Genomic DNA, 10,466 nt, shown 5'->3' with positions numbered 1-10,466 from the left:
GATATGGAGACTTCGGCATATTTATACACACACATAAACACACCCTTTTGTCATTTTCTAAACATGTCATCTTTTTTACTGCTTTGGGCTCTTTATCACTGGGCAGGATCAAGGAATTATATACAGCTCTCTCCCACTCACATAAAAAGTACTTCTACACCACTAGCCCACCAGCAGGAATGCAGAGCAATGTACAGATGAGTCAAACTCATAACTCATGATCTAGAATAGGGGCAGCAAATAGCAAATATTTAAGAATCTGCAGGGTGCACATGATTCTCTGGCTCTCTAACAATGCTTTAGTAATTTAAACTTTTACCATAAAGGCCATAGTTTTGTCAATCCTTGCACTAAAGCTAAGACTCTCGTGTCAGGGGCGGCACCTGTGGCTCAGTGGGTAAGGCGCTGGCCACATATACCGAGGGTGGCGGGTTCAAACCCAGCCCCGGCCAAACTGCAGCAAAAAATAGCTGGGCGTTGTGGCAGGCGCCTGAGGCAAGAGAATCGCCTAAGCCCAGGAGTTAGAGGTTGCTGTGAACTGTGAGGTCATAGCACTCTTCTGAGGGCAATAAAATGAGACTGTCTCTAGAAAAGAAAAGAAAAAAGAAAAAAAGTCTCTTGTGTCAGCAGCAGGCTTATTGCATGCATATTGCCAACTGTTCTTATTTCGATCTTGTAACTAGTAAGGAGTATAAGAGGGCGACTTACTGAAGTGGTAGGGAAATGGAATTTACTTTTTTTCTTCTATTTATATGATGAATGCTTTGTAAAGACAAAATAACTCATTCATAGAATGACTGAAAGAAAAAAGTGACCACAGAAATAAATCCACTGTGCACTTAGGATGTATTATTCTTTTCCATGGATATTACCATGAATAACTGCAAACACAAAGTACGTATGTTGCTTCCTCAGTTTCGCATTATAGCCAAATAAAATTTTGTACTGCCATAGCTCCTACAGTCATTACTTTTCATAAATGAGTAACACTGTTTATAGTGCGTATGTAATAATGTCTTTGATCCTTCATTTGGTTTCCAAGTTTTGTTAACTAGGAATTACTTTCAAATGTATATTTGAATACCTTTATCTTTTAAACAACCTTTGAGGGAGATCCGGATAGATGCCTACAATAAAATATATTTCTTATTTTACCATAGAAACATTCTTGGCAAAACTTAAGGTTAAAACATTCAGCCTGCAAAATTTTAAATCTTTGGAACTAAAGTACTGAAAATGAAAACCAAAACTAAAATGTGCATCACAATATTTGGGATTTGTGCAAAGCTGTAAACAAAAATAGGCCATATTAAATCCTCTATTAAAGAAAAAAAAAAAAGAAGTTTTAAAACAAAAAATCGGGCACAGTGGCTCACAATTGTAATCCTAGCACTGTGGAAGGCCTAGGCGGGCAGATTGCCTGAGCTCAGGAGTTGGACACCACCCTGAGCCAGAGCAAGACCCCACCTCTAAAAATTGCCAGGCAATGTGGCAGATGCCTGTAGTCCCAGCTTCTCAGGAGGCTGAGGCAAGATAATCGCTTCAGCCCAAGAGTTTGAGGTTGCTGTGAGCTATGATGTCTTGGCACTCTACCATGGGCACCAAAGTGAGACACTGCCTCAAAAAAAAATAAAAATAAAAAATAATAAGTCAAATTGGAGGTTACTTCTTGGAAAAGGTAATCAGAAACATTGATAAAACCAGGACAAATCTAATGAGAGGAAGAGGAAATACATTTGAATATTAGAATGAGAAGGAATGGGATTATGAGTAATAAAAATAATATTCTGCTCCAAGTGGAACTATTTTTGCTTTAGGAATTAAGGATTTCTAACAGAAGAGTTGTGAATGCAGCGAAGTAAAAATGTGGGTCAGTAAACAACTGTCTCAATAGATGTTGTAAATTATCCAATAAAATTAAGCAATACTCTTTAAAAAAAGATTCTAAAAATGGAAACATTAAGTCTTTAAGCAATATACTTATTACATTTAATGGCAAATCATTTCTTATTAAAAATAAAAACAAAAAGGTAGGCGCCTGTAGCTCAAATGGGTAGGGCACCGGCCCCATATGCTGGAGGTGGCGGGTTCAAACCCAGCCCCAGCCAAAACTGCAAAAAATAAATAAATAAAAATAAAATAAAATAAAAACAAGAAAAACAAGAAAACCCATTAATTCCATCCCACATACCGCTGTTTATAAGTTCTGGTCCATGCAATTAGACTAAAAACACAATCGTCAAGAAGGCAGTTTTGGTAGTGCCTGTAGCTCAAGCAGCTAAGGTGCCAGTCACATACACCAGAGCTGACGGGTTCGAATCCGGCCTGGGCCTGCCAAACAATGACAACTACAACCAAAAAATAGCCAGGCATTGTGGCAGGTGCCTGTAGTCCCAGCTACTCAGGAGGCTAAGGCAAGAGAATCACTTAAGCCCAGGAGTTTGAGGTTGCTGTGAGCTATGATGCCATAGCACTCTACCCAGGGCGACAGCTTGAGGCTCTGTCTCAAAAAAAAAAAAAAAAAAGGCAGCAGAGTTTACATGGTGGCACTAAATAAAAATTTAAAATAGGTGCGGTGCCTGTAGTTTAGTGGCTGGCGCACCAGCCATGTACACAGGAACTGTCGAGTTTGAATCCAGCCCAGGCCTGCCAAACAACAATGGCAATTACAACCAAAAAATAGCTGAGCGTTGTGGCAGGTGCCTGTAGTCCCATTTACTTAGAAGGCTGAGGCAAGAGAATCACTTAAGCCCAAGACTTTGAGGATGCTGTGAGCTGTAACGCCATGGCACTCTACCAAGGGTGACACACTGAGATTCTGTCTCAAAAAAAAAATTAATTTAATTAAAAATAAAACTTATCATGTTAATGATGGAAGGACAATACAGTAAAAATATTCTTTCACAAAACATTTTATTATAATTTCTATTTTACTTACAATTTTTGGCAACATTAATAAAATAATAAATTGTATCTGAAAGAATAAGCAAGGAAAATAGACAAGGAAATTCACAGAGGGTAATAACAAAATAGTAATCTTGACATATCCAATATATTTGTAAACAAAACAAAGTGACATTGCCTTAAAAAAATATAGAGGTATCAATAGAAAAACAGAGAAAGCTCCTGAAAGAACTCAACTCAGTATATTTTCTTTTGGTTGCAGGCACAGAAACGCTCAAGCTAGCTTAATTCTAAGACAGAAGCAAAGCCCTTGATGATGATCTCTCTCTTCCTAGCTTTTCCATGAAAACCTAGGAAATTTAACTAGATTGGAGAAGGAAGAAAACAGTGGGGAGGGGTAAAGTGCCTTTAAAGAGGAGTAGAATGTAAGGTCAGGAAAAAAAAAAAAGGAAGAAAGGAGATTTCATTGAGTCATTCTAAGAACCTCGGTGAAGTTCAATGAGCCAAAGGAAATGTCAAACACATGAGGTAGCAAGCCATGCAGGCCTGGGGAAGGGCATTCTAAGAAAGAGAACAGCATGTGCAAAGTCTTTGGATCAGGAAGAAATATGATTTGATTAAGGAATAGCAAGGCCAGTGTGTCCAGTGTGTTGAAAAATAGTGCACCCATGGGGAAAATGGCAGTGAAGCACGGCAGAAAGTGAAAAGGAGTAGGCGGGAGCCAGGTTACTGGAACCTACAGTTGGCAATTAATGAAATTTGTACTCCTTAGGAGCATGCGTTAGTGGAACAGCAAACAGCATTAATAGTATTAATACTAAGCAATCACCAAACCAGAGAACTAAAGCATTTCGTATTTTCACCACAGAAACAGAATAAGGGAGGTAAGTATGCAAAAATCTGCATATCTATTTATACACAGCAGGACTACCCACCTGAGACCAGAACAAGTAGAATAAATACACACAGACACATCACCCTTTCTACACCTCCTAAAATTTTAGCAAACTGTCTTGCCCCAAGTAAAGGAACTGGAAAAGCCTAGTGAAATGTTCAAGGTGCTGATCAATCAAGCAAGCAAGCATCGGGCAAATAAATAAAACAATCTACAGTCAGGAAATTACCTAAAATGTGGACAACATACTCACAATGTCTTTGTTGTCCTTAGTACCTTCTCCCCTGGTTCTAAGAGAGAAATTATACACTTTATGATTATCTCTTCCCAGCTTTTTGTGAAAGCTTAGGAAATTTAACTAGATTGAGAGGAGAGAGAAGGTATCCTTAAGAAGTAACCCTGTGGTTCAGTGAGCAGGGCGCCGGCCCCATATACCGAGGGTGGCGGGTTCAAACCCAGCCCTGGCCAAACTGCAACAAAAAAAAAATAGCCGGGCGTTGTGGCAGGCGCCTGTAGTCCCAGCTACTCGGGAGGCTGAGGCAAGAGAATCGCCTAAGCCCAGGAGTTGGAGGTTGCTGTGAGCTGTGTGACGCCACGGCACTCTACCGAGGGCAATAAAGTGAAACTCTGTCTCTACAAAAAAAAAAAAAAAAAAGAAAAAAAAGAAGTAACCAAGGAAAAAAGGAGACGTTTCTCCAGACTTTGGCCTACAGCCAAGATGACAGATTCCTCCCTCAACTGGTGAACAGAGGCTGTGGGCAGAGGAACCAAGGATGGTGCTAGAACACATCCAGAGAGACAACCCTGGAACCACAGAGGCTGTCAAGGCCACTGATGTTTGGGAACCAATACTTAAAAACATACTCTGCAATTCCGTCAAAAACCCCTTGGAGAGGGCAAGCAAAAAATGTTCCCCCGTGGTATAGGTTAGACAAGATAGATTAGATAAAGAATTTTAACTCTAAGACTGAATGCTCACTGAAGTAAATGGGATATCCTGCACACTAGTGTATATCAAGTAAGACCCAACCAGTATTACCGTAATAAACTGGAAAGTTACATGTACAACAAAAGACTGTTAGCTGTAATACATTCACATCCAAGACAAGCTATAAAACTGCAAGCTTCACATCTTCAATTAGGGTACAATACACATACACAGAAAAATATAAAGCCCTGTCTTGGGGTTTAATTTTACAATCACCCTGGACTATTTTTGTCCACTATACCTACTGTTCTTAGACAAATCCAATTCTAGTTTGGCAGTGACAGAACTAAATTTAGCCCAGTCCGTTAACTGGATAGGATTTTCCTTTCTTTTTGTTAAGCAGGCCTGGGCTGGGTTCCAACCACCACCCCTGGTGCATAGGGCTGTCGCTGTAACCAGTAAGCTATGGGCACCCAGCTTGGACATACTGTTTTGCCCTTTTCAGTCAAAACTATGGGTTCAGTAGGATTCAAAGTATGGCTACCAGGGCTCTTTTCCCTTGGGAAACTTAACTTGCTTTACTGCTGTGGCAGAGAAGGATATGGCCAGTTAATTCTCCTTCACGGAGGACAGAATGCTAGCAGCAGGCCTCACTCTATTAAATTATTACTTCTTCATCTGAAACCAGTCATGCACAGTGGCTGATATCTGCAGAGGCCCTCACCAAACATAGGCATTTTGAATGGTTTTGCTTCCTTAGATGTTCTTGTGTTAGGTAAAGACACTCTGAAGCAGTCTTCCTTCTGCACTAGCTCCAAGACCAGCATGAATACACATCTATCCCTAAATGGGACCTCACACCGTTGTCTAGACTAACCTCACCTTCCTGATGTCTGTTCACACCACAGCTTCTCCCTCAACTCCACACCCAGGCGTTCAGAACCAGATCATTTTGTGCCAGCACAACAGAGGCACTTCTAGGAGTTTAGCAGCAAATGGGCCAGGCCATAACAAGTCCATTCCAGTCTGACTAAACAGTGAAATCTTCAACACACAGAAAAAGCTAAAATCATTTCAAAAACTCTAACAATTTTATATATAGGAGGAAGAGCTTTCAAACTTAGGAGTGATATGAAATACCAAAAAAATAAATAGATTTGTTTTTCTCTCTCACACATAACACAAACACCTTTTATGTGTTAAACCAGATATAGTTAACACCAGATGTGTTAAAATAACACCTCAAAATTCAGACCAAATAATATTGTATAAATTTTTTAAAAACATATAATCCATAAACTATTTTTGGTGCTATTGAAAAATGAATGTCTGGTTTGTATTTTTTGTCTTTATGGGAGTTTTGCTTGGTTCGAAATATTTTAGATTTACTGAAACTAGAATTAATTGTGTTTTTTTGAAATTCTGCTTTTAGACTTGGGATGTGACAGTTTAGAATCAGATGTGCTCATAGTAATCGATGCTAATTCCACTGACTCTGACTGAAGAGACTCCAGGGACACTTGAATAACAACTTTTGTTTCTGGAGGCAATCCTTCTAGTTGTTTAGGCCTGTTAAACATTTGATGACAATGGGTCTTGTGCTCCATTTTCTCCTTGAAAGTTAAAAACTGTAGCCGGCATTTAGAACACTGGTGTACAGTCTTTTCCCAGTGCCCCCTATAATGACACATGTATGGTGTTGCAGTTTTGAAAATTTTGAGACAAAATGGACAAAGCAAAGTTTTTGTGTCAGTGTGGCACGTTCTAAAATGTGTGTCCACATCAACAAAGGCCGACGATCTGTAATGGCAAATCTGACAGACATGGGGCATTTCTCTGGGCTTATGGTTGTCCTTCATGTGTTGCAGGAGGACCTGGTCTGTTTCAAATGACAATTCGCAGATTTTACAGACGGGAGAGGGCTCCTGGGCAGTGTGCACACTTTCGATGTGACATTGCAGCTGGAAGGGAGTGGGAAACTGCCGGTGGCAGTGCTGGCAGGTGGTGTGGTTTTCCCAGCTATCGCTCTTCTGCTTCTCAAGTTCCAAATGGTGCTTCACGTGATTCATGAACTTAACATTTTTCAGAACTTTCAAGCAGCTGAGGCATTTAAAGGTTGTGTGCGTCTTCTGCTCCGGCAGCCCATCTCCTTTATGCTGTCCGTAGTAAAAGTCACTAAGTAGCACGACCAGATTTCCTTTCTTGGGGTCTAAGTTCTTGTTTTGACTTGCTAGACTTGCAAAGTCTGTTTGTGCTGATTCACTTTCCCTATCAAGCTTTGCATTTATAGGCTTGCAATGGACGCTGTCCTTTGAAAAAGCTGTTGGAAAAGGTGGTCCATTCTGAACATGGCTTAATGAGGTGTGAACACTGTTTGAGGATGTGTTCTGCTGAGTATTCACTGTATGAAAGACACCTGAAGGGGACACAGCTGAAGAACATTCCTCTGTAATTCCATCCCTGAATTTAGTCCTTTTGGGACTTACGCTGTCTACTTCAGACGTGGAAAGTCGTCGCTTTGACACCCGTGGACTTTCATTCGTACCTCCTACTGAAAGTGCTTCTCTCACTGGGTGATGCAATGAGCTTGTGAAGGTAGTCAAAGGAGAACACGACTCTGAAGATCTATCAGGCACAACTTGTGATGAACTATCTTTACAATCAGGTTTAGATAAAGACTCAATAATAATAATAGGACTATCTGTTGATCTTGATTCAGACTGAGAAGTTGGCAAGACAGTTACTGCTCCTGATTTAGGCAATGCATGACTTGTAGGCCGCAATTTGTGAGCAGTATCTTTTCTAAGGTGACCATGCTTTTTTCTCCTTGAATATGAACCTGGGGTGACTCTTTTCAAGATGTTTGAAACAACTGGTTTTGAATTTGAAGTCACCCCTACAAAGATCAGCCTGGCATCTTCATTTACATGTTCCACCCCAAGAAAGATTAGCTCGGCGTCTTCATCATCTACTTGTTTGGTTTTTTCTATGTTCTTCTGTGGTTCTGGCTCTTCTTCTTCCTCACATAAGATATATGGTTGTTCCGGGCGGCGCCTGTGGCTCAGTTGGTAAGGTGCCAGCCCCATATACCGAGGGTGGCGGGTTCAAACCCGGCCCCGGCTGAACTGCAACCAAAAAATAGCCGGGTGTTGTGGCGGGCGCCTGTAGTCCCAGCTACTCGGGAGGCTGAGGCAAGAGAATCGCTTCAGCCCAGGAGTTGGAGGTTGCTGTGAGCTGTGTGATGCCATGGCACTCTACCGAGGGCGATAAAGTGAGACTCTGTCTCTACAAAAAAAAAAAAAAAAAGATATATGGTTGTTCCATTTTCTATTTGATTCTTGAAGGGTGTGGCCACAAGTCCCAGGGCTTCCTTTATATAAACTGCCACCTAAGTACAAACACACTATATATCAGTAAGTACAGAAAAATGCATTGTCTTATTTAATTCTCCTCTAAAACATTCAAGTAGTTATAAACACTATTATTTTGCAGGCAAAGTTACTGAGACTCAAAGATGACAAATCGGGGCGGCGCCTGTGGCTCAGTCGGTAGGGCGCCGGCCCCATATGCCGAGGGTGGCGGGTTCAAGCCCAGCCCCTGCCAAACTGCAACCAAAAAATAGCCGGGCGTTGTGGCGGGCGCCTATAGTCCCAGCTGCTCGGGAGGCTGAGGCAGGAGAATCACTTAAGCCCAGGAGTTGGAGGTTGCTGTGAGCTGTGTGAGGCCACGGCACTCTACCGAGGGCCATAAAGTGAGACTCTGTCTCTACAAAAAAAAAAAAAAAAAAGATGACAAATCACAGTTTAAAACCTATGAAAGAAGATCTGGTCCCTATGACTGTACAATTATAGTTTTGCCCTATACTGATTATGATCTCTTCCATTAAAACAAAACAAAACAAACTCCAATATCTAATCACTAGGCAAAATTATATGAAAAGGATAAGATTTTTACAAAGGCATAATTGTACAACATTTAGAAATAGGCTGTGGTGGCAAGCACCCGTAGTTCAGTGGGTAGGGCACCAGCCACACACACCAGGCTAGCAGATTTGAACCCAGACTGGGCCAGCTAGAACAATAAGGACAACTGCAGCAACAACAACAAAAAAATAGCCAGATGGTGTGGCAGGCACCTGTAGTCCCAGCTATTCCAGAGGCTGAGGCAAGAGAATCGCTTAAGCCCAAGAGTCTGCGGTTGCCGTGAGCTGTGATGCCACAGCTCTCTAACCAGATTGACAGCTTGAGACTCTGTCTCCAAAAAAAAGAAACAAACTGTGGAGTTGGAGTAAATTAAGGTGGAATTTAGTCTGCCACATACTAACAGCATGTTATTTAGCAAGTCCTTTACTTTTAAATGTGTTTTGCTATCTTAAAAGCAAAAATTCTTATTTCTTTGCAACAGAGTCTTGCTCAGTTGTACGGGCTAGAGTGCAGTGGTGTCATCATAGCTCACAGCAACCTCAAACTCCTGACCTCAAGCGATTCCTGCCTGCCTCAGCCTCCCTAGTAGCTGAGACTATAGGTGTGTGCCACTGTGAAGGTAATATTTCCATTTTTTTGTGGAGACAGGGTCTCACTCTGGCTCAGGCTGGTTTTGAACTCCTGGCCTCAAGCACTCCTCCTGCCTTGGCCTCAGGGTCACAGATGTGACAAACCACACCGGCCCCTCTGACAGCCACTTTGAAAAAGCACCAACTGGGTGGCGCCTGTGGCTCAGTCGGTAAGGCGCCAGCCCCATATACCGAGGGTGGCGGGTTCAAACCCAGCCCCTGCCAAATTGCAACCAAAAAATAGCCAGGCGTTGTGGCGGGCGCCTGTAGTCCCAGCTACTCGGGAGGCTGAGGCAAGAGAATCGCTTGGGCCCAGGAGTTGGAGGTTGCTGTGAGCTGTGTGATGCCACGGCACTCTACCGAGGGCCATAAAGTGAGACTCTGTCTCTACAAAAAAAAAAAAAACAACAACAACAGAAAAAGCACCAACTATTTAATGGCAGCTTGTTTGGGGGTAGAACTGGACAAAAATTTATATTCAATGTACATATCTCAATTGATCCATAATACTAATTTCCTAACTATAGAGAAGAGGATCAAATTTACAGAGCAAGAGTACTCACACAGCCAACAACAGCACAGTGCAAGGCCACATGTTTACCACATGCAGGCAAATGAGGAGTAAACTCTCCCGATAATCTCACCTCAACATGTGGCCTTAATTATAAGCCATTCACTCATGTTTCCTAAATTTCTCCCTCCAGCCCTGACTTCCCCACTGAACTTACATACAACAGTGCTTCCTATTTCAGTCCACCTGTCTCTTCTCCCCATGACAGGCAGAGAGATTCTGTTAAACCAAGTCAAACTGCATCACCCTCAGCTCAAAACCCTCTACTGGCTCTTGCACTAGCTCAGGTAAAAAGCCAAGTCTTTCCAATTCCTAGAAGACCATACTTCCAACCCCACATACTGCCCCACAGTTACTTCACACCCCTCTCCCCCACCCACTTCGCCTGGGCACACAAACCTCCCATTTCTTGAACACACTAAGCTCTGTCCTGCTTAGGAATGTTGCTCCCTTTAGCATGAATGATCTTCAGCCTACATGGCTGGCTCCTCCTGCCTTCAGGACTCTATTTAAAGTACACTTCTTGGTGAGGCTCCAACTGACCTGTAATTTACATTTCTAATCGCTCTTCCCTTCTTTTTCACCTTCAAGCCCTATCACCATTTAACACACTATC

The 10,466-nt window shown here is 42.0% G+C and overlaps 1 protein-coding gene across 1 annotated transcript; it reads right to left on the bottom strand.

Annotated features, from left to right (window-relative positions):
• Positions 1-6,027: 6,027 nt before the first annotated feature.
• Positions 6,028-9,931, bottom strand: LOC128588762 (zinc finger protein 280B-like). The gene is made up of 2 exons (XM_053595581.1): positions 9,924-9,931; positions 6,028-7,781 (listed from the first exon to the last, which is right to left on the bottom strand). The coding sequence occupies exons 1-2, from the start codon at positions 9,929-9,931 to the stop codon at positions 6,128-6,130; spliced, it is 1,662 nt and encodes a 553-aa protein (XP_053451556.1). The 3' UTR covers positions 6,028-6,127.
• Positions 9,932-10,466: the final 535 nt, after the last annotated feature.

The sequence above is a fragment of the Nycticebus coucang genome, chromosome 6 (assembly GCF_027406575.1).
Source record: "Nycticebus coucang isolate mNycCou1 chromosome 6, mNycCou1.pri, whole genome shotgun sequence".
In the NCBI taxonomy this organism is placed as follows: Eukaryota; Metazoa; Chordata; class Mammalia; order Primates; family Lorisidae; genus Nycticebus; species Nycticebus coucang.
This window is presented reverse-complemented; position numbering and strand designations above follow the sequence as displayed.